Source organism: Rhinatrema bivittatum, chromosome 1, assembly GCF_901001135.1.
Source record: "Rhinatrema bivittatum chromosome 1, aRhiBiv1.1, whole genome shotgun sequence".
NCBI classification, from domain to species: domain Eukaryota; kingdom Metazoa; phylum Chordata; class Amphibia; order Gymnophiona; family Rhinatrematidae; genus Rhinatrema; species Rhinatrema bivittatum.
In genome coordinates this window covers 461,822,958-461,847,027 of record NC_042615.1, presented here as the reverse complement: position 1 = coordinate 461,847,027, position 24,070 = coordinate 461,822,958, and the positions used below count along the sequence as shown (strand labels likewise).

General features: G+C 44.6%; 1 protein-coding gene across 4 annotated transcripts in view; it reads left to right on the top strand.

Annotated features, from left to right (window-relative positions):
• The first annotated feature begins 2,100 nt into the window (after positions 1 to 2,100).
• PSIP1 (PC4 and SFRS1 interacting protein 1) overlaps positions 2,101 to 24,070 on the top strand; it is a 249,383-nt gene continuing 227,413 nt past the window's right edge. For 3 of the 4 annotated variants that reach the window (XM_029605901.1, XM_029605884.1, XM_029605909.1), the window contains exons 1-2: positions 2,101 to 2,257; positions 4,300 to 4,438. In XM_029605901.1, coding sequence (XP_029461761.1) covers positions 4,364 to 4,438 — 75 coding nt within the window. In that variant the 5' untranslated portion in view covers positions 2,101 to 2,257; positions 4,300 to 4,363. Of the gene's footprint in view, positions 2,258 to 2,568; positions 2,690 to 4,299; positions 4,439 to 24,070 lie in introns of those variants that run through there. The other variant, XM_029605894.1, reaches the window with a different exon arrangement.

Genomic DNA, 24,070 nt, shown 5'->3' with positions numbered 1-24,070 from the left:
AAAAAACCACACTCCAGTGCTCATTCTGCAGCTAGGAAGAAGCATGTATGATTACACATGTTCTCAGAAAGGAGCTCCTATCCCTGTAAGAAACACCTCTGGTGTGTCTTGTTGCTGAGGTGCTGAGAGCAAGGCACATGTGTTGGCCTGGATCTGAGCATCAAGCAGTGGTGACTTTTCCATGGTACACTTGATCAGGTTTGAAGGCAAATTGGTTGGGAAACAATGGAGTAGACAGAAGCAGCAACAAGGGAGAAGTTAATGATAGTTATAGTGAAGGAAGCCATGGGCTGCGAGGTGACATACACTTGGAGGCTTTTTGTACATTAGTTTCTTCTGTTATTTTTTTGTTTAATGGTATTATTTATTTATTTATTTTTATATACCGGTGTTCAATTTTACATATCATATCGGTTTACATTCCAACAAAAAATGCAGGAAATCAAGCTTTTCCTTTGTCAATACATTGAACAATAATAAACATGGAAATTGTTAACAAGGGAGATAAAAACAAGGGAATGGTTAACACTAAGGGGTGCACAAAGGGGAGTATTTATTTATTTATTTATTTTTAGATTTTTATATACCGGTGTTCCTGTATGAAATACAAATCACATCGGTTTACATTGAAACTGAACATAAATTTTTGCCAATAGGCATTACATAGAACAAGGTTGTGGAACTTGGAAGAGGGTAAACTAGATCAAAATAAACATTGTAATGTAAACAAATTGTCTAACAAATCTCAGAGAGCAGTATAAATAAAAACAAAAGCAAAACAGTAGTAAGTATGTATCGCTTCACTTTTATCTTAAAATTAGGGATGGGAGAAATGTCTCCTATTTGGTTTGGGTCAGGTTTGCTTTGAATAGTCAAGTCATGTTCAACCAGGTTCAAATTTTTTTTTAAACCAGAATTTGCTCAGACTGGAGCATTTTCCATTAGGAATGCCAATTTAACATTCTTTAAGGTTTGAGGGTCATATGGTGAGATTCTGTTTGTGTGTTTCTTATCCTTTTTTTCATTTGGGATTACAGAACTGCAATTTAAACAATTCCCCAATGATGAAAGGCTATAGAGTTTAGAGAAGAGTAGGCTGAGGGGAGATAGGACTGAAGTCTATAAAATGGACACACAATGAAGTTGCTAGGTAATACATTTGAAACTAATAAGTGAAAACTTTTACTCAATGCATAATAACGCTCTGAAATTCATTGCGAGAGGATGTGGTGAAAGATGCAATTGTAATTGCCTTAAAAAATTTTAGACAAGTTCCTAAAGGAAAAGTCCAATAAGCATTATTAAGGTAGAGTTGGAAAAATCCTTATTTTTGGGATAAGCAGCTTGGAATCTTATCTACCCCTTGGGATCCTGTCAGGTACTGTGACTTGATTAATCACTGTGGGCAACAAAATACTGGGCTTAATGGACCTATGGTCTGACCTAGTATGGTAAGTCTTATGTTCCTTATAAAGTTCTCTCACAATTATTGTTTCTCAGCATCCTCCGAACTGTATGTAAGATGCCACTGCAGCATTATGAGCGGCCCACTAACCACTGGCAAACAAAACAAAGAACATTCCAAGTGTTACATTTGCTATAGGATACAATTCCATTTTCACTGGACGACTTGCTGCTAACCTTAAAAAATGGCCTAAGACCCGTCACACTGGAAAGCAAATTTTAAAAAATATATTTAAAAAAAACCCCTCCAAAATAAAAGAGCAGCTACGGCTTACACATAACCTTTCCTGTCCTTTTCGGCAAAAGCACACAGCCCCCGAGAATGACTTTTTGCATATGCCCGCCGTGTGCCAGGATGCGTGCCTTTCCAATTAGCTGGTTTCAAGTGCCGAGCTAGCCGCAAAAGCCCCGCACACATCTGCGACTGAGCCGATTCATGCTAAGCTACAAGGGAGGGGGAAGAGGCAGGGAGGACAAGAGGGAAGGTCGGACCGCACCATTCCAACCTTCTATAGGGGGAGGGAGGAGAAAGGTAATTTCTCTTTGTACGGACGTTTTGGCTCCTGGGTCTGGATGGGACCGGAATGCTCTGTCTTGCTCGCCCGGGCAGAGAGGGTGCGGAGAAGCGGAAAGGGAAAGGGAGTAGTGCGGGAGGCGGGAAGGGAGTTGAGGGCGGAATAACCCTCCCCCTCCGGCGGGGAGGAGGCGGTGGAAGGTTCTGGCGGGCAGCGCGGGAGAGTGAGCGCGCGGCGGTCGCGGGCCCGGGGTTCTGCAGCAGCAGCGGGGAGAGCAGGTAAGGCAGAGAGCGCGAGAGGAGGGGCGGCGCGCGCTGCGACACTCGGCGACTGCTGCCTACAGGCTCTTATTGCACTGCTGTTATTGGGGCGCCCCTGGTGTCTTTCTTGTTGCCCTCTCCTCGCTATCTGTGTTGTTTTTGTTTTTTTGTCGTTGCTCTTGGTTGCACTTAACATCTGCTTCTTCAGCCCCTCCTTCCGCACTCGCACACAACCGAGCAAGGTTTTCATCTTCTTCTTATTTAATGTGTGTAGGCTGTGGTGGGGGGCGTTTCCTCTCCCCCCCATCAACGGGCTGTGCAAGCTGTTTGAAAAGGGGGCGGGGATGTGCCCCCGGTTATCCGCACGCAGGGGGGCCAGACGTACTACGCATTTTTCTCCTAACCCAAAATGGGAAAAATCTTCCAGTCCGTCTGGCCCGAAAAGAGCTGGTGGGTAACGCAGGTCTACAGTCTTTCGTTTTCTCACTGCGCTTTTACTTTCACTCTATGGGTAAACACTGGGGACGGGGGTGGGGCCAGTCAGAATAAGAAGAACTGGTTTGGGCATAAGGAGGTTGTTTTCCAGAGACGGGTTACGTATTCAATGTGAATGAGGACCGTGCAAGACCACTTTGGCCCAAGCAGTCTGCCCACTTGAGATATTTCCATTTTGGTTAAGTAAGCATGCAGTGCAAGCCTAGTGCTGAGCTGGGTGACCGTAGTGGGGCTGAGGGGAATAGCCAGCCTTGTAGTCCCTATCCTCCTTTCTGGCTTCTTTTTTCTTCTTCTCATCCCACTAAGTGTTTGGCAGCATGATGGGGAATGGGGGCAGCCGTAGGGCCGGTTGGCCAATTGGAGCAAGCAGTGGGTGATGCTGCCTGGGTCTTTACTTAAGGAGCTGCTAACATAGCTAGGCCACTTTTTTGCAGTGGATGGCGAGCTTCCACCCTCCCACTCAGGTGTAAGCCTGGGGATTTTGGAGTGTTATGGTCCTGAGGGTTTGCAGGAGGGAAATGACACTTGCAACTTGGTGGGAGCCTATCTATCCTTCCCTTAGGTCCAGCAAAGGGGTTGGTGTAGAGGGCAAGTCACTTGGAATATTGGCAGAACCTGCTAGGTACAACTGGGAACCCACACACACACACACACACACACACACCCAAGTGTTGCCCCCGTAGAGTCAGCCTACAAGCTGGTGGGTGGTCATAGAAGTGAAATGCGTAGGCCTTGCGCTGCCACAGATCATGAAGTGCTGGTTGAGGTGTACTTGGTCTTGCGATGCAACAGGTCGGGATCCTGAAGTAAGTCTAGTAGCCCCAGTGGATGGACTTGAGCAACCATAGCCACAGATCATAAGGACTGTTGAGCTGGACTCAGGGGAGAGGGAGGGCTGTTAATGTTTAATTGGTTGAGATATTTGTTTTAATTGATAGGAATATTTATGTATTAGATTTTGAAATAGTCTGATAAAATCGTGACTGTTTGTACCCACTATCTGCTCCACTTCACTTGATTCATCGATGGGATAGTAGCTCGCTACCTGTGCCATTGCTACGCCTATTTGCAACCCAACTCCAGTTCCCCCACACTTTTTTCCCCTTCCCTCCCCCACTATTGTTTCTTTTGCCTAATCCTTCAGTCTTTTTGCCTACCACTGCCCTTCATATCAGTCCCAAGCATGTCCAGAAATCTGTTAATATACTGGCCTTCACCACATCCCTCACAAGTGCCCCGCCAGATGATGTGTTTCTTTCTAACTCCATTTCTCTTTGGCTGGGGAGTGCACACAGTGCCCTGGGAATGAGCTGTAGCACCATGTTTCCCTTGTTACCCATGGGTGAGACAGATGCTGTGTCCCTGTGTGTTTTTCTTTTGCCTTGCGGTTTTTGTGTGTGTTTGGTTTTTTTAAGTAAGTGTTGCTTATTTGTTGCGGAATGGAGTATTGCTACCTGCTTTGTCTTTAACCCATCAGGTCCTTGAAATTGTATGGATGTTAGCAGTAAGAGGCTGGCGTCCCTTTCCAGGCCAGGACTGAAGTGTGTGATTTTCTTTTCCTGCAGGGCAGAGTGAACGCTGCCTTGAGTCACAGGAAAGTGGGAGCAGCACCCATTCCCATCCCTCAGCATGGCACATGACGACTACAAACCCGGCGATCTGATCTTTGCAAAGATGAAAGGTTATCCACACTGGCCAGCCAGGGTAAGTGCTATGTGGGTCAGTCCTTCCTGTCTCCTTTTATTTTCAGGTGTGGCGCTTGCCCCAGGTAAAGGATAATAGTTCCATTAGTTAATTTCCTCTACATTTGTGGAGATCAACAGCTTGAAGCTGGTAATAATTATTGGCGACTGAGTCTACTCCTCCTTGTGGCAAAAGAGGCTTGGAATGTGTAAAACAGTTTGAGGGAATGGGTCACAAAACAGGAGAAAATATATGTGAAAACAAGCAGCCTAAGAATCTGCAGGAGGTTTTGCTTATCCATCTTCTCACGTTGGCTGTGAGTAAGTCTTTCTATGGCTCAGAAAGAACTTTATGGTCAGAGATGGTACAGGGCATGGCTGGAGGTGCAGTGCTGTCAGCACTCACAAAAGAGCTTGCGCATTTCATGCCTTTACAGGTTGCAGATCATGCATATCAGAGCTTTCATGTTCCAGGTTTGAATATATGGGTTTTTCTTTGTATTTTAAAGGCTAGTTAGGGCGCTCATTTAAGCATATTTTTATTTATTTAACATTTTTTGTATACCGTTGCTCAGTCTATCGAAACAGTTCACAACAAATAAATACAATAAAAAATTAAAAATATAAGAAAAGCCTAGAGCTAACCTACATTACTAAAGTACATTGTAAAAACTAAGGCTAGCATACATTACATCCATAACATAAAATCATTAACCTAACATTATTCCCCTACTTTAAAACTCCTAAAAACTAGATTCCTTCAGGTCTTACAACCCCCCGGATTCTCCTTCAAAATATAAATATGTCTGAAATTACTACTAGCATCTCCTGATAAAATATCTCCTTCCTCTACTTTTCACCTATGCATTTGAGAACATCTCCGTTCAACCATGAAAAAAGAATGGGATGATCCCCAGCTGCATGGAAGTTAGAGTGAACCTGGACACTAAATAGGCTATGTGGAATTCCAACAGGAAACGAATATGTCTGTATCTGCAATCATATTTCATGTTTCTGTGTTAATTGACTTGGAAACCTAGAAACACGATGGCAGAAAAAGACCATAATTTTTGTATTGTAGTATTTGAAGTCCTGCACATGGATGGCTGTAGCCGCTGGCTGACAGTAATTCTCAGCTTTTGCATTTATTTCCATGTTTTTTGTAGAGTCTGATACCATCTTATCAGACCAAGAAAAACAAATCTAAAAAGATGCCTTGAATAATTCTTATATTTGTCCTGTTAGAAAGTATCACCATCTGCAAAACATCCAAATTTGCTGTCTTTGGTTCTGCTAAATGCCTCAGAGCCTCTGCTGCTGGTGGCGGAAGTGGCTGCCTCTGCCATCCCTGAAACAGTACAGTCTTGTACAATGTAACATCATCATGTAGTGCCCCGTACTCAACAGATTGTTGTACCAAAGTGGGAGCAAGCTTACTTTAGCTCATGATCCAAACACGACACAAAAGGGAGTTGAGAGGAGGCATGCCAGTGGAAAAAGAAAAGCTCTATGCTTCCCAAGATATGTAAAATAGAAAAAAAAACAACTTTTTTTTTTTTTTTTTTTTTTTTTTAAAAGCAAGGACTTGTGAATCCCTCTCCCAGATTTAGTTTTGGAATGATCTTATAACAATAACTGCAGAGAGTACAAAACGCAGCATGGATCTTTCAAGAGCTGACCTCATCAGACAGAAGGTTGGTCATTATCTAATGATAACATATCCTGAGAAAACCAGCCTGGCACCCAGCACGGTTTTACCATTCTGTAACTGAGCATGCAAAAGAGTGATTTTCAGCAAGTAAATGAAGTAGCTGTAGCCTGCTAGTCATGCAGTAGCATGTGGGCAACTTCCAAGGCCTCGTTTCCCCAAACTAATTTACTGTTGGAGATCCTACAGCTGCCCATTAGAGTGTCTGCTGAATATGCTGTGCCATTTATGTTCCTAATTTTTCATGTGTCACTTGTAAGAAGTATTGCAGATTTTTTGACCCAGGGCTTGTTGTGCTGCCAACCTTTTACCCACCAATGCAGAAAGGGGTAGATTGGTTTGTATTGTGCAGGATGAGAAATGAGGGGGGGGGGGGGGGGGGAGGGTGAGAGATGGAATGGGCAGAGTGCTGCACATTGGCTGGATTCTGACATCATTAGGGCACCATGACCGTAAGATGCTATGCTTTCTTCTTGATGCAGCCCTATAGGTGTCATAAACTTTGGCCATCTTGTCTTATAGACAAGCATGTTAGGTTTCAATTTTTTTTTATTTTATTCTCGCCTTAGTATATGAAAATTTTGTTCTACCTTCTGAAGGTAATTTTCCTGGAGGCCGAAAGGCCCAAAGTTAGAGATGAGGTAATCTAAATAAAGGGTTCCTGACTGTGTAGCCATGGAGTAACAACAAAGAAGATACTGCTAAAGAAGGTACTGCTTTGCTAAATAACTGTAGAATTTCATTATTTCTACCAGTTTGAATGTAAGGATAATATGTTCTCCTGTTAAGACTAAAAGACATCTCTTGTCTCAACAATATTTAGAACATAAGGTGCCATACTGGATCAGACCAAGTGTCCATCAAGCCAAGTATTCTGTTTCCAACAGTGGCCAATCCACGATACAAGTACCTGGCAAGTACCCAAACAGTAAATAAATCCCCATGCTACTAATAGCAGTAATAAGCAGTGGCTATTCCCTAAGTCAGATTGATTAATAGCAGTTTATGGACTTTTCCTTCAGGACCTTGTCCAAACCTTTTTTTTAAATCCAGCTATGCTAATTGCCTTACTGGCAATGAATTCCAGAAATTAATTGTGCATTGAGTGAAAAATAATTTTCTCCAGTTTGTTTTAAACGTGCTACTTGCTAACTTCATGGAGTGTGCCCCCCCCCCCCCCCGTCTTCATATTATTTGAAAGAGTTAATAAGCAATTTCACATTGACCCATTGCAGTCCTTTCATGATTTTATAGACCTCTATCATATCCCAAGATGAAAAGCCCTAACCTCTTTATTTTTATTTATTTAAAAGAATGTTGCCGTGCCCTCCAAAGTTTGGGGTAGGTCACAATAAGTAACAAAACATAAAAAAAAAAACCCACAACAGAGTAAATGATTTATATAAACAAAGAAAAATTCTATAAACAGCCTAGGTTTTTAGGACTAGGCTGATTATTGCCTGAACAATTAAAGTGATGGATTTACCCAGATTTTGTAAAAGCTACACAATTAAGGAGGAAGAAATTCCTAAATTATAGGAAAAGGGTAGTAGAGGAGGGAGGACAATTCCTATTAAAATATCCATGTAAATGTTTTGTTAAAGTTAAGGGTAACAATTATGTGTTTACGATACCGGAACATCTTGGGGTACTGCTGGGAGACGAGGTTCAGGCTAAAGAAAGTAAGTGAGGAGGGATACCTACAGTTTTATTTTTTGAAATTGATGTAGTGTAAAGCTCCATATAGTTTACTACTCCTGTAATTTCCTATTTGGTCAATACAGAAAGATGATGTTACCTAAGATGTTTAATTCCTGATTTGAAATTTTTCCTTTCGATCTGTATTATTTCATGTTATAAGATATACTTTTTGTAACAAAATTGTTTAATTGATAAATAAAGAATTGAAGAAAGTGATGAGTTTTTATTTATTTAGATTTTTATATTCCGCTTTTCACACTTGTTTTTTCAGTGCTTCAAAGTGGATTACATTCAGGTACTGTAGGTATTTCCATATCCCCAGAGGGCTTACGATCCAAGTTTGTACCTGAGGCAATGGAGGGTAAAGTGACTTGCCTAAGGTCACAAGGAGCGACAGCAGGACTCGAACCTTGGTCTCCTGGTTCATAGCCCTATATTCTTGCAGAAGCCATATTAGCCCAGGGGACAGTTAGGACATGCAGAGATCTTTATATGCCTGGGCGAATAAGTAGCCTTTAAAGGCTTTCTTGAAATCCTTAGCATTGGGTATTGATCTGATGGAGGGAGGATTGGAGTTCCAGATGATGTGGCCTGTGATGGAAAAAGTATGATCACATGTAACTGCCAGCCTGGTTTATCTGGGAGAGGGCACTTCAAGCAGGTATTGATTTATTGACCTTAAAACTTTGTGAAGGGACACAAAAATGAAGAATTGAAAGTAACCAGGGACTGCTGATATTGTGTAACAGATTATTTATTGTGGATATTATTTTGCATATTATCCGCCATTGCACTGGTAACCAGTGTAGGGAATACAAAATAGGAGTAATGTGGTGATGTAATTTTGAGTTTGAAAGTAATCTGGCTGCAGAGTTTTGGACAAGTTGGAGAGGCCTCGTCGTAGACTGTGGGAGACCAATGAAAAGGGAATTACAATAATCGATTCCCATACGTATCAAAGATTGAAGAACAGTACGGAAATCGTCAGGTTTGAGAAGAGGCTTAACATGTCTGAAGAGACTGAGTTTATAGTAGGATGTTTGTAAGACCGACTTGATGTGTGATTTCATATCAAGTTTAGGATCAAAAATGACTCCAAGGTTCCTAGAGGAATGGGAAACTTGAATTGTGGCATTGCCAAAGGAAAATGTCTTGGGCATATCAGTAAAAGCAGTGTTACCTAGTATTGTAATTTTGGTCTTTGGTAATTTCAGGCAAAGCTTGTTATGAGATAAACCTGGGGTAATAAATTGAGCAGTGGACTGCCAGTTCTGCCTGATCGGAAAGTGAAACTGAATGTCATCGGCATAAAGGCGATAAAGTCCTAAGTTGGAAAGAAGTGGGCAGATAGGCGCAAGGTATATATTGAATAAAGTAACCAAAACTGCTGAACTTTGGCGAACACCAGTATTGATAGGAGACCATGAAGAAGTAGTTGAATATAGATGTATGTGTTGTGACTGATCATGCAGATAAGATTTGAACCAGGCATATACTGTTGCTGCCAAGCCTGTATTGGTAAGGCAAGAAAGAAGTTTATCATGGTGGTTGGTATCAAAGGCAGCAGTGAGATATTGAAAAATAAGAATGTAGGAGGTTCCAGAATCGTATCCATGGTAGATTAAATCATTGCTAGATATTAATAACGTCTCTATATTATGATGAGGTCTAAAACTGACCTGATATTGATCCAATATGGAATAATTTGAGGTGTTGAGTAAGCTGTTTTGAGAATGACCAATTCAATTATTTTGGATAGAAAGGAAAGGAAGGTATGGGATGGAATTTTACTAAATTCTGTACTATCTGCTGAAGGTTTCTTTATAAGTAGAACCGAAGCAGTTTTGAGAGAGAATGGAAGGGTGCAGGTAGATAGGGAGGTGTTAACAATTTGAGCCATAGGTAAGGAAATGTCAGCCCTGATGACTTTTAACAAGACAGTAGAGCAAGGATGTAAGGGACATGTGGAGGACTTCATTTTAGAGATGATTGGGATGATTTTGCTACTGGTGATGTCCCAAATGATCTCAGGAACATTAGTGGGTGTTTGTTGAGATAAGTGAGTTTATGATGGAAAAGAACTACATTTATATGTATTGAATTTATGGATCGCCCAACACAAAAAGGCCTGGACGATTGAAGAATAAAAATACATAATTTTGTTTGATAATTGTTTTATTATTAACATAAGAACAGTTATAAAAATCGTAAATCTAAAAGTAAATAATCATCTGAGATAAAAAACAATGTTTGTTATTTTAGAGCTGAAGTGGTTTGCAAAAGCATTGCATAGCTCTGAGTAAGAGTTGGTCTTAGGATATTTAGGTCCATTATTGCGATGCTTGGTGAGACATTTTGCAGTGTTAGTGTCTACATCAGTTTTGCTGACTACAAGATAACATGTGATCTTTTCCTAGCATGTAGCAGATGGACTCAGGACCAATGGGTATAGTGTGCTCCTGATAACAGTTGGAGACGGAGTCAGATTTCAATCTGACGTCAGCACTACATATACCCATGCAGGAAGCTCTGCTCTTCAGTATTTCTCCATCTCCTTAGCAGTTCGGGACTATACACACGCTTGCACAGCATTAGAAAATCCAAACCAAAGAAGAAAATTCAAAAATACAGAAGAAATCTTACCTCTACAGAGGAGCCCCACTCTCCTGCGGTGATACCTAAGGGTCCCTCTCCCAGTCTAGAATTCCTGAGGTGATTTCCGAGATCCCTCAGAGGTAAGCCTCTGTCCGGTAGCCGGCTCCCGGCGTGGACTTAGCCCCCAGGAAACGGGAGTGGCTGAGAGGCAGCGGGTGCAGTACCGAGCACGGCGGTGAAGGTAATCTCCCTCTCTCCCTGCAGCCAGAGACCGCCCAGCATGAGACCGGGAAGCACTGAGACAAGGTAAGGTAAAAAACGTTTCTTAAAGTCTCCGGTCTCCAAGGCTCAGATAGCCGCACAGATCGTCCTTCCGGCGTCTGTTCAGTTGGGTTGAGCAGCCCCATCCGGGCTAGACCCCGATCCGGCACAAGGGTCCTCCCACATGGAGACCCTCCAGGGGGCCGCCATCTTGCCTGCGTGGTCGCCGACGCCATTTCGCCCCCGTGATCGCCATATTGTCTGCACAACTGAGCCCGTGTGTATAGCAGCGAGCCAGGCGCACAAACTACTTGTGAGCACAGCGGCGCACGCACATCTTTTGAATCCCATGCGCACAGCGTCGACGCACCCGGAGCGCACAACTAAGCCTCCCGGCGCGCGCATATATGCGCACAGACGAGTTTTGAATGACTCCACGCGCACAAATCATGGCACCGCCGGCCAGGAAAGCCAAGGGGCAAGCCCTCTGCCCAGCCTGCCATGTGAGAGCTGCGCAACACGAAGTGGCTACTGCCCGGTGCCTACAGTGCGAGGCGGCTCTGGGGGAACCGGGACAAGGCCCTCCTCTGCCAGTAGAGGAATCAGACTCCACCAACGACAGTAACCCGGACCTCTCTATCACTGGCTTGGCCTCTCCTCAGTTGAGCCCCTCGGGGAACGCTGCTGGGTTCAATATAGACCCAGGAACCTTTTCCTGGGTGGGATTCTACAGCCACAGCCTCCACCAGAGGACCAAATTCCAGGCCCCTCTCGGCCCCCCCCCAGACGTGCCTCCTCCGGACAAAAGCCTCCCCTTAGGGGACATGGACTCCTCGGAGGAAGAACCAGATTCCCTGGAGGAAGGCGAAATCCCTCCGGGAACGGAACCATACCAAACTATGATGCGTTTCTTCTCCAAAGCAAGCTCTCAGACCTCGTGTCTCTGATCCTGAAGACGCCGGCCATCCCAGGCACAAGCACTGCAGCGGAGCCAAAGACTAACCCTGTTTTGGTCAGGCTCTGTCAGGCCTCACGCCATTTCCCAATGCTGTAGGCCGTACAACAACTGATTGAGCTGAAATGGAATGCGCTGGAGGCCAGCTTCAAAGGAGGGCAGGCCCTAAAAGCCTTATACCCCCTGGAACCCTCAGCCAAAGAACTCCTGGGGTTCCCCAAAGTGGACGCCATGGTCTGCGCTGTCACAAAGCGCACTACATTCCAGTCGAAGGAGGAGCGGCACTCGTAGGATGCGCAAGACAGATGTCTGGAATCCATCCTTAAACAGTTATTCGACGTTTCAGCTATGTCACTGCAGATTGCTGCCTGCTGTGCCGTGGTGACACGTGCCTGCTTGTCACTTGCCAGGAACGCCACCACGCCCGTCGAAACACTAGAACCAGCAATATCCTTCCTCACGGATGCAACCTCCGACCTGGTGCATACCTCAGCCAGGGGAGTCTCATCCATTGTGGCAGCCAGAAGGCAACTCTGGCTCTGAAACTTTTCAGCCGACACGACTTCCAAGATGAAACTCACGAGAATGCCCTTTAGAGGAGCCCTCCTGTTCGGAAGCGAACTGGAGAAGTTAGCTGACAAATGGGGCGAATCCCCAGACCTCGGTTACTGGAGGACAAGAACAAAAGAAGCCAACGCCCCTCTCCCCTAACTTCTAAGGGCAGAGGATCACAGCGTTTTAAACCGTACAAAGATACATAAGCACCTCGCCCTGCAGGCAGGGTCCAGTTCTTTTGGAACAAACACAAGAGGGGAGCCGGCCCAAGCCCCAGCCGCACCCCACAATGAGAATCAACAGACCCATCCACAGGAAGAAGCCATAGGGGGCAGGCTTGCCCTATTCTGCCAAAGATGGGTTGAGATATCATCAGACAACTGGGTCCTAAGCATCATTCGAGAGGGATACTATCTGAACTCCCACAGCATCCCTCCAGACAAATTTGTGAAATCACCGTGCCACTCCCTCTCCAAGAGGACAGCGGTGGGAACCACACTGACAAAATTACTCGCCCAAAAGGCAATAACACCGGTGCCCACGCACCAACAAAATACTGGACATTATTCCATCTATTTTATAGTCCCCAAGAAAGAGGGCACGTTCTGGCCCATCCTGGACCTCAAGTCCATCAATCGCTAACTGAGGGTACCACGCTTCTGCATGGAAACCCTACGCTCGGTCATAAGGACGGTACAGCCGGGAGAATTTCTGAGCTCTCTGGATCTGTCAGAAGCCTATCTCCACATCCCGGCCCATCATGATCATCAGCGCTTCCTACGCTGCACGATCCTGGACCATCACTACCAGTTCCGGGCGCTACCCTTCGGGCTAGCTACAGCCCCTCGGACGTTCACCAAAATCATGGTAGTAGTGGCGGCGACATGGAGGAAAGAAGGAATCCTCATACATCCATATCTGGACGATTGGCTGATCAGGGCAAAATCTCCTCCAGAGGAAAGTCATCAGGTGACCACCTGAGTCAAGAATCTACTGCAGAATCTCAGGTGGGTCGTCAACACAACCAAGGGCTGCCTGCAGCCCTCCCAATCACTAGAATCCCTGGGAGTCCGGTTCGACACCAAACAAGACAAGGTCGTTCTTCCCCCTACAAGGAGAAGTAAACTGATGGACCAGTGGCGAAAACTGCTGAAATGTTCTCGTCCCAAGGTGTGGGATTACCTCCAAGTCCTTGGCCTCATGACATCAACCCTGGACGTTGTCCCATGGGTAAGAACCCACATGCAACTGCTACAACGTTCCCTATTATCACAATGGAACCCAATGTCCTAGGACTACGCTGTTTGCCTCCAGCTACCGGAGGAGGTGTGGACTCAGCTCCAATGGCGGCTACAAGAAGACCATCTGAGCAAGGGGGAGTAAGGTTATCCCCACCGACCTGGGTCTTGCTCACTACGGATGCAAGCCTACGAGGGTGGAGAGCCCACTGCCAGGAACTGACGGCCCAGGGGCAATGGGACAAGGAAGAGTCAGGATGGAACATCAACAGATAGAAGCACGGGCAGTCAAACTAGCCTGCCTATGGTTCAGTCACAGACTCCGGGACGAATCTGTCAGAGCCATGTCAGACAACACCACAACAGTTGCCTACATCAACCGCCAGGGAGGAACCAGAAGCCAACAGGTGTCCCTGAAAATAGACCCCCCCCCCCCCCCCCCAATGGCATGGGCGGAAGCAAACCTACAAGGGATCTCAGTCGCCCGCATTGCGGGAAAAGACATCATCACTGCGGATTACCTCAGCAGAGAGTCTAGACCCAGGGGAATGGATGCTATCGACCACAGCCTTCCAGTTAATGTAAACCACTGGGAAACACCAGCCATGGATCTTCTGGCAACCCAGTTCCCAAGTTCTTCAACAGCAGACGAGAACCAGAATCCCAGGGGATCGATGTCCTCGTCCAGACCTGGCCACAGGAAGACCGGCTATACGCCTTTCCTCTATGGTCACTACTGGGCGGGATTATCCGCAAGATAGAACACCACAGGGGGCTAGTACTTCTAGTGGCCCCAGACTGGCCAAGAAGGCCGTGGTATGCAGACATGCGAAGACTTCTGGCGAGGAACCCCCCGTGTCTACCTCCACGAAGATCCAACTCGAGTCCCTCTTACGGTCTGGCCATTGAGAGGACTCGCCTGAAGAAGAGCGGATTCTCGAGGGCAGTGATTGACAATTTGCTCCGAGCACGCAAGTTTTCCACATCTTTAACTTTATATATGAATATGGAGAATATTCGAAGCCTGGTGTGAAGACTGTGACATCCTTCCGCGGACAGTCAAAATTCCCATGATCCTAGAATTTCTGCAGGACGGCCTGAAGACTGGGTTGTCTCTCAACTCCATCAAGGTTCAACTCGCTGTGCTGGCCTGCTTCAGAGCCAAAGTGGACTGCATCAGTCTATCTTCCCATCCAGACGTCTCCTGCTTCTTGAGAGGGGTCAAGCAAATCCGACCACCACTAAGGTGGCCGCTACCCTATGGAATCTCAACCTAGTACTATACTTCCTAGCGGGAGCTTCTTTCAGACCTACACGCGGTCTGTCCCTATTGCTCCTGACCTTGAAGACTGCATTCCTAGGGGCAATTTGTTCAGCCCGTCGCATCTACGAACTTCAAGCACTATTCTGTCGGGAACCGTTCTTGAGATTCACACCAGGACCCATACAGCTATGCACTGTCCCCTCTTTCCTTCCAAAGGTGGTTTCTCATTTCCATCTAAAACAAACCATCTCGTTACCATATCCAGATGAGCATAAGGACTCTGAAAACTCACGCCTTCTACGCCATCTTAATGTCGGCAGACTTCTAGTTTGATACCTGGAAAGATCGGAATCCGTACGAAAGACGGACCACCTGTTTGTCCTTCACAGCGGAAAGAAACAAGGGGAAGCAGCCTCGCGGACAACTATAGCCCACTGGATCAAAGAAGTAATCAAGGCGGCCTACATAGAGGCAGGCAAGCCTCCACCTCTACAAGTCAAGGCCCAGACCACAAGGGCCCCGGCAGTGTCCTGGGTAGAAACCAAGATGCTGTCACCTGCCGAGATCTGGCAGGCGGTGACATGGTCCTCCATTCACACCTTCTCGAGGTTCTACTGCCTGGATGTTCAGGCCAGGGAGGACACAGCATTCGCAAGGGCAGTACTAAGTGGGCCACGGGCAGCCTCCGGTTCAGGAGTCGCTTTTGTACATCCCATTGGCCTGAGTCCATCTGCTACACGCTAGGAAATGGAGAAATTACTTACTGATAATTTCGTCTTCCTTAGTGTAGACAGATGGACTCAGTATCCCGCCCACGGCTGCCCCAAAATCCGGAAACCTCAGGTGACAATCCCCGAAAGCAAGACAAGCACAGGTAAGCCAGCCTTTACCCTTAGTTAAGACATCCATAATTGCAGGGTGTCTCTCGGTTGAGGGCATTGGCGATCTCCAGCTAGAAATCACGTCAACCAGTTCAAGTTAATCAAGTTACTCAAGTTATTCAAACACACACATATATCCACAATTGCTTTTTGAGAATACTGAAGAGCAGAGCTTCCTGCACCGGGTATATGTAGTGCTGAAGTCGGATTGAAATCTGACTCCGTCTCCAACTGCTATCAGGAGCACACTATACCCATTGGTCCTGAGTCCATCTGTCTACACTAAGGAAAACGAAATTATCAGGTAAATAATTTCTCCATTATTATGTGTGCTGAATCCAAAAATCACATCAGTTTCCTCCAGTCATGTCTGGTTTTTCCGCAAAATGCTGTCTACTCGTAAACTCTTATAGCAATAACGTAACATTATTATTTAGATTTGCTGAATACGCAAAAAGATAATTAATGCGCAGAAAGACATGTTGAATACTCAGTTGGTATAACCAATAGGAAGACTGCTTATTAAACAGTTTAAAACTGCTGACTCGGCATTTTATGGCTATATAAGCAACGTGAAAACCAGCAGCATTCAGCCGTTCAAGAGGCTTAGAAGTCGCAGTAAATTTAACTCTGTTAAATCTGTTTTTGTGAATATATCATCCAACACTTGAATAGTTCGTGGACGGTGCCAGAATGATCCTGATATATTCTGTTACATTTGTGGTTGTTTTACAACACCCAAACAAAGGACAAATATATCTGACTTTGTACGAAAAGCTTATTGTGCATATTTCAGGGTTAAACTGGGTGACCAGGACAAACCTTGGGCACCACATAAAGTGTCCAGGACATGTGTTGAAAATCTGAGGCAGTGGACTAAATGTCAGAGAAAAAGTCTCAGCTTCAGAGTTCCAATGGTGTGGTGAGAGCCCCAAAACCATTGGAGAGAAAATTTCTCCCTAACAATTAAAATTTACACAACTATTGCTCTCTTGGTTAGACGATAGACTTGTTTGTTGCATGAAACAAATATTACGTGCTATCGCTTCTTCAGAACTTCTTATTACCCTTGATATTCGACTTTATGATCTTTAATCAAAAATCTTTCATTTGTGAAAAAATGTGACACATTGCATATTTTTTGACTTCATATTTGGAATGAGCACCTTTCATTTGGGTAAAATCAGCAAAAATAATTAGGTCATCAGAAATCTTTTTTTTCAAATGTAGACCAGTGTTATTCATCTTTGTCAAACTGACGGCTGTTCTATATTATGTCAGCTTGTGGATATAGTGTTCTTGATTACTGGAGGTTCTATGTTTCCTCCAGACAGTTTCTGTTCTGCAGACTTTTTTTTTTTTTTTTAAATGTAGATAAGGCATGTGTATACCAAGGATGATGTCATTTCCTACAAATTGTAACTTGTTTATTGGGGATAATTTGACTTCAGTACTCAGTATAGCAGAATTCCAAGTATCGACCATTAGTTTAGTAGACTCATCAGGGAGATTAGACATCAAAGGGAGAAACTGTCTTTTTTTAAAAAGAGCCGGGTCACTATGCTTTCGTTTATAGATAGACACAGGGGGAGTGGGTATAAGTGGGAAGGACTGAATTAATGCCAGTGATGGTGGTGTATTAAGTAATGGTCAGACCAGGGAACAGCAGAGGTAGTAATATTAGCTGGATAAATAGAAATTATAAATTTTGCCATTCCATCCCCTTTAGCATATTGGTTGCCTTCTCTGAACTTTTTCGAGTGCAACTATATATTTTTTTTTTTATTTTTTTTTAGATGCAGCGACCAGAATTGCACACAGTATTCTAGGTGCAGTCTCACCATAGAGCGATGCAGAGGAATTATGGCATTCTCTGTTTTATTTACCATTCCTTTCCTAGTAATTCCTAACATTCTATTTCCTTTCTTAACCACTGCAGTACACTGAGCTGATGATGTCCATGTATTTGTTCAATACACAGCCCAGATCTTTTTCCTGGGTGGTAATGCCTAATATGGAACCTATCATCTTGTAATTACAGCGTGGGTTATTTTTCCCAATGTGCATCACTTTTTTACTTGTCCACATTAAATTTCATCTTCCGCTGGATGCCCATTCTTCGTCTCACAAGGGCCTCCTGCAATCCATCAAAATCCACTTGATTCAACAACTCTAAATAACTTGATCACCTCACTCATCACTTCTCCCTCTATAAATATATCTAAAAGATCCCTGAAGCATTCCACCATTTACCTCTCTTCACTGAGAAAACCAACCATTCAATCCCATTCTCTGCCTCTGATCCCCCCAGCCGGTTTGCAATCCACAAAAGGACTTGAAGTCTCCCTGCTTCTGGATCCAGTCACTAGTTTCCTGTTGGTCTGTTCAAGGGTTGAGTACTCCCTGATCTGTGCTGTCTTACTCTGTTGCACTTTGTGCTTCATGTTGCAGGTAATTAATTATAGCAACCACTCTATCAGTTTTTCCAAACGTCTTCAAGCCGAATGCACACCTAAGTTAACAAAATTGTTATGCGGCGGGAGGGGCAAGATGGCCGCCCACTGAGATGCACGCAAAGAATCTCTCCTCTGCATTTTCTTGAATTATAGTTTTTCCCTCACAAAAAATGCCTCACACCAAGCGAAAGGCCAGACTCAGGGAGAATGTTATTAGCTGTCCCTTACCTGGCCTGATTCAACATCGGATCGAGGAATTCTTTGGGGGCGACGTCAGCACTTACTTCTGATGAGATGGCCGCTGCAGAGAAAGACATGGAGTGGACGTCTTCTCTGCTGGCCGACGAGATCTCCCTTAGCCTGGGAGTGCTGGCAACACAGTCTCCTCGGCATGGAACTTTGGCTCCACTGGCTGCCTTAGAGGGTGTCCAAGGGGCTCTGCCTCCATCGGGAATCCAACTGAAAGTAGAGGCGAGTGCTGCTATTTTACCTGCAATACCGGCTATTTTACCCTCAATACCGGTGGCAGCACAAGCTATGGAGAAAATCCCCGCTCATATTGCTTTCTTTCCTCATTAGCTCAATTTGCTAAGTTCGCTTCTTCTGTGCCTCTTAGTTCTCTTTATCAGTTGTCCCGTTTCCCCTTTCCCTGTTTATTGTAATTTTCCACCTTTTTCGTTTCAATGTAAACCAATATGATGTGTATTTTAATGTCTATATAAAAAAGCTGTTAAAATAAATAAATTTGTGTGATTCCTTCTCCGCCCTCTGAACTGAAGCCTACTTCCCTCTGTTGGGGCAGGTATGATTTCTCCTCATACTTGTGGAGATGAAGTAGGTGCCCAGGTTAGTAAATTTAAACTTAAACCACCTATAATCACCCTGGAAGTGCTTTGGAATGCTTTGGTTAATTTGGAAACATTTATTTCCACACTAACTGCAGTAGATATGGAAACTAATAATTCTCTCAAGCAAAATTCCAATACGTTGTCTGCTCAAGAAATTATGGTTTCGAAGTTGGATTCTCGGCTAACTGTTGTGGAAAAAACTCAGCAACATTTAACACAGTCAGATATAATTTACTACAAGAAAATAGAGAACATTGAAAATGTGATATGTTCTTTAAATCTGAGGGTATATAATTTTCCAGTTATTAAAGAATTCTCCTATTGAATTATTTCAGAATTATGTCTCCCAAATTCTTAAAATCCTGAATTCTGCTTATTTCTTGCCTCAAGTTCAGACTGAGGAAGTTCAAGGTGATACTGGACCTTCATTGTACTTGACAGATTTTCTTCAAAATTCCCAGGAGATTGAAGTTACACATTGAGGGACAATGTTAGTGATATTTGTTTTTTCCTCGGTTCGGGATAACACTTTACGTTTTTCTTCTTTCGCAATCGTTCCTTATTACTCTATAGTCAAAAGGTATGGGTATACCCTGACCTTACAAGGGTTACCCAACTTCGATGGAAGAAATTTCTTTCCTTACGCTCTGAGGTTCTTTCTAAGGGTGGTCAGTTTATATTGCATTATCCTTGTAAATGTTTTGTCAGATATAATAATGGTAATTATATATATTTTTTTAACCATCTCAGCTTCGGGTGCTTCTAGATTCTCCATTGTAATGTATCCGGCGAGTATAATGTAACTGGTGTCTTTTTTTTTTTTTTTCTAGTGTTTCTTTTTTTCCTTATTTAAGCTTTATTAATCTCTGCTTTATATTCCTCCTGTCCTTCCCTTTTCCTTAAAATTTGAGGTTATACAACTTATTTCCCTGAAAGTATTATGTAACTTTTTTTCTTTTTTTTTTTCTTGTATACCTCCTGTTTCTAAACAAGGTGTTCTTGTAATGTTTTTGAAATTGCATTAAAAAAAAATTGTGTGGCTTGTGGACATGGAAAGGTCTCATTTGCCAAAGGATAGGGAAATACTGAAAATACCACCAGCCTCTCTTCCAAATTTTAAAACAAAGGGCGGAAGGTTGGAGACACACATGAAAACATCACAATGAACCAGCTTTCTCTATATACAAGGACAGGATAAGGGAGATGTAAATGTGGTGTGGGCATTCAGCAAAAGTAGTTGTCTTGCCTTCTACACATGGCTGCCCATATGCCCATTCATTGCTGCTACCCAACACCTTAGCTAAATAAACTGTATATTATAACGTATTAATCAATATCATAAACAAGGAAAGGTCATAAACTTGAACTGATTTAAAGTACTTCTATATAATTTTTGTGTTCGTGAGCATGGAAACCTCAAACTGAGAGAGCTTTCGCCGTATCTAGAATAGCTCTTGTACTGCCCATTTTGCAGTGTTTAAATATTTTTGCTTTACAGTCAAACTTGTCACTTAAGACTGTATTTTACATTTCAATCATTGATTTCCACACATTCACTATATTAATTTAACAGATTTTTTTTAAAAACATTTTTAGTAGGAAAAAGGACACTTATCCTCACAGAACGTAGACTGCCTTAGGAGCAGCACCAACCCGACACGGCTCGTGTTTCGTCAGGTGTGGTTATTATATTGTGTTCATTATGCTGCTCACATCATGCTACACGGTCTCAGTGAATGTGTGGAAACCGATGATATATGTTTACACTACCCAACACTCGGCATGAGTCACTTCTAGTGCTTAGTGCAAGCTCTTCCATCTCACTCAGCCTAGACATAAGACAGAGACTGAAAGGTCTCAGAAGAGGCTCAGGACAAGGAAGATGAGGAGGTGTTGTGTGCATTGTATTGTGTGCCACACAAAGCGAGGCCCAGCTATCCATGCCCTGAATGCTGCCAGTTAATTACCACGTTCCAAGGCTAATGCTTTAGCTAGAAGAGGCACGCCTAATTTATACATGTTCTCAGAAAGGAGCTTTTGCACATTTAAGAGCCACCACTGGTGTCTCTTCTTACTATTTTATGCTGAGAGCAGAGCCTAAGTGCTGGTCTGTATTTGAGCAGCAGGCAATTGTGATTTTTCCATTACACACCTGATCAGACCTGAAGGCACACTGGTTAGGAAACTCCACTCTGTACGATTGCTTCAGGGCTATGTGGTCTCAGAGGTCTCCTCCCAGACTTTGTGGGTTCAGCAGGGGCAGGTGGCAGGATCATTCAGCTTCCTTTATGCTCATACGAAGGCAGCTTCCTTGGTACAATGACTCGTTTGGGTGAGAGGTGCAATAATATACTGAAGTAAAGCAATTGTAAATTAGGCAAATCAGATTTTGGCATTGTGGTTATGGGTGCGCAGCACTTCTGGTCCCTTGTGCTTCGTTACCAGCAAGGCATGTGGCCTGGCTCAGAGCCAGCTCCATTAGAGACTATGTCCACGACAAGTTGGCCAACTTGCCCTGTAAAGGTGACAACCTGTTCGGGACCCGGCTTCAGGAAACAGTGGCTCAACTAAAGGAGCAGTCAGTAGCCGTACAATCCCTAGCCACTCCTCAAGCCTACTCTACTTCACGCCGATATTCTACACTGCCCCGGAGACACATCTTCCAACGCCGGCCTTATTGACCGTATGCGTCTTATCGTCTCCCCTCCTTTCAAACGACTCCCCGTCCGTAAAATCAGCAGAACCAAAACCGCAGGGGACGACCATGGGCCCAGCGGCCACAGGCTCAACAACCTTCTGCTCCCACCAAGCCTAAGCCGTCTTTTTGAATATCACCCTGCCACCGCCGCAGACAGTGCTAGTGGGGGGAATCATGGTGCACATCCAGGAATGGAACGAGATCACAACCGACCAATGGGTACTGGACATTGTTCGTTACGTTTACAAAATCCACTTCCAGAACCCACCACCGCTCCCTCACTTAGCGCTACGAGGGACCAGACCCCACCAAACCCGATTTGGAGGAGGAAGTGGCTGCCTTATTACGACAACAAGCAATTCGCCGCATCCCTCCAACCGACCATCTTATGGGGTTCTACTCCCCCTACTTCCTCATTCCCAAGAAGTTGGGGGATCTTTGTCCAATCTTAGACCTCAGAGAACTGAACAAATTCATAGTCAAAGAAAAATTCAAAATGATCTCTCTCAAATCTCTGCTACCCCTGATCCAGCCCAAAGCTTGGATGTGCTCCATAGATCTCAAGGATGCATACACTCACATTCCCATGCATCCTTCTTCCTGGTAATAACTATCATTTCAAGTGCATGGCCAACACTTTCAATACAAAGTCCTTCCCTTCAGCCTGTCGACAGCGCCCAGGGTTTTCACCAAGTGTATGGCATTGGTGGTGGTATTCCTCTGTCAGCGGGGGATCATGATTTTCCCCTACCTTGACGACTGGTTGATTGTGGCCTCCAGCCCAGACCCTCTGCAACAACCTCTCTGGGATACAATCAATTGCCTCGACAAATTGGGCTTGATCATCAAAAATCCAACCCATGTCCTACAAACGATACAGTTAATAGGAGCTTATTTGGACAACATCAGATACAGGGGTTTTCTACCGACCAGACAGGAGACACACCATGAGTCTCCTCTTCAGACAACTCAAATCGACCAGATTGCCGTCAGCACAACAAATCTTGATAGTGTTGGGACATATGGCGGCCTCGATTCACGTGGTCTCCACTACAAGGCTACGCATGAGACACATACAATGGGGTCTCAAACGACAATGGAAGCAACATTCTCAACCACTACAATGGAGAGTGTCCTTGACAAAGACCATGATAGCAGACTTACATTGGTGATTACACAAACCAACGCTCACCAAGGGAGCTCCTTTACTCTTCTGCCACACAATGCAGTCCTTACCACAGATGCCTCTCGCAAAGGATGGGGGGGGGGGGGGGGGGTGCATCTCAAATCACCTCCAAACGCAAGGCCTCTAGACCCAAAGAGAGCAATCCCTCCACATCACTCTACTAGAATTGAGAGCCATCCGTTACGCGCTGCAAACGTTTGTATCTCACCTTCAAGGTCACAGAGTCATGGTTTACACTGACAACCAAGTGGCCATGTTTTATATCCACAAACAAGGAGGCTCGGGCTCATGGAGTCTGTGTTGCGAAGCCCTCACCATTCTGCAGTGGGCAAACTGCCATTCCATTCAGTTGCAAGCCACTTACCTGCCGGGCATCGCCAATACTTAAGCGGACAAACTAAGTCGGATATTCCATCCCCACGAATGGTCCCTCAACATGACATAGCAGAGGCTATCTTCCAATGATGGGGATGGCCATCCATAGATCTTTTCGCCACAGAGTCCAACAGGAAGGTGACTCGCTTCTGCTCCGTATGGCCAACCCCCAAGCAGAGTTGCCCAGGATGCTTTTCTCATTCTCTGGACGGAACCACGAATGTACACGTTTCCTCAGATTCCCCTCATCACACAGACGCTATTGTTCTGTGCTGCTACCCCAGGGGGAGAGGCTAGCACTAGTTGATACTCTTTAGGCAGAGTTAATGATCTACTGTGGGTAGTAGATAATACCGTATATTAGTGTAAAGAATGAACACTCAGAAAAATGGTGAATCCCTGGGCCGATGGTAGATGACAGCGCCCTCAAGTGGAGATCTTGAGAGGGACCATCGGCTAGGTTAGAGTATTTAAATAGACACAAATAGTTCTTTGGAAGCTGGACCATCAGAGGTGGCGGTAGTGAGTCGTTGTGATCAGCAAGGCTGAAGTCCTTCTGATACTGGTATATAATCCCTGGTTCGCTTGAGCTGTAGAAAGAGACTAGAAGTAGTAAGTAGACAGGATATACTGGATGCAAGATGGTACACTCACAATAGTAGATGACTGCAATGGTCTCTATGCCACAGAGAGTCTTCAGTACATTCAGGAACAGGAGCCGTAGGCGAGCACTGGTTCCCACAATCAGTCTGTAATAACAACTCACAATTGCTGTATATGAAATAGCTTTTAGAGTAGAAGAGAGTCTGTATAAGATTCTAGGAACATGGGCCCTTGTGGAGCAAGTACTGGTTCCTATCTGTAATCTTGCCAATGTAACTCTTGATCTCTGTACCTGCGATAACGTCTTGGACGGAAGGGAGTCTTCAGAGC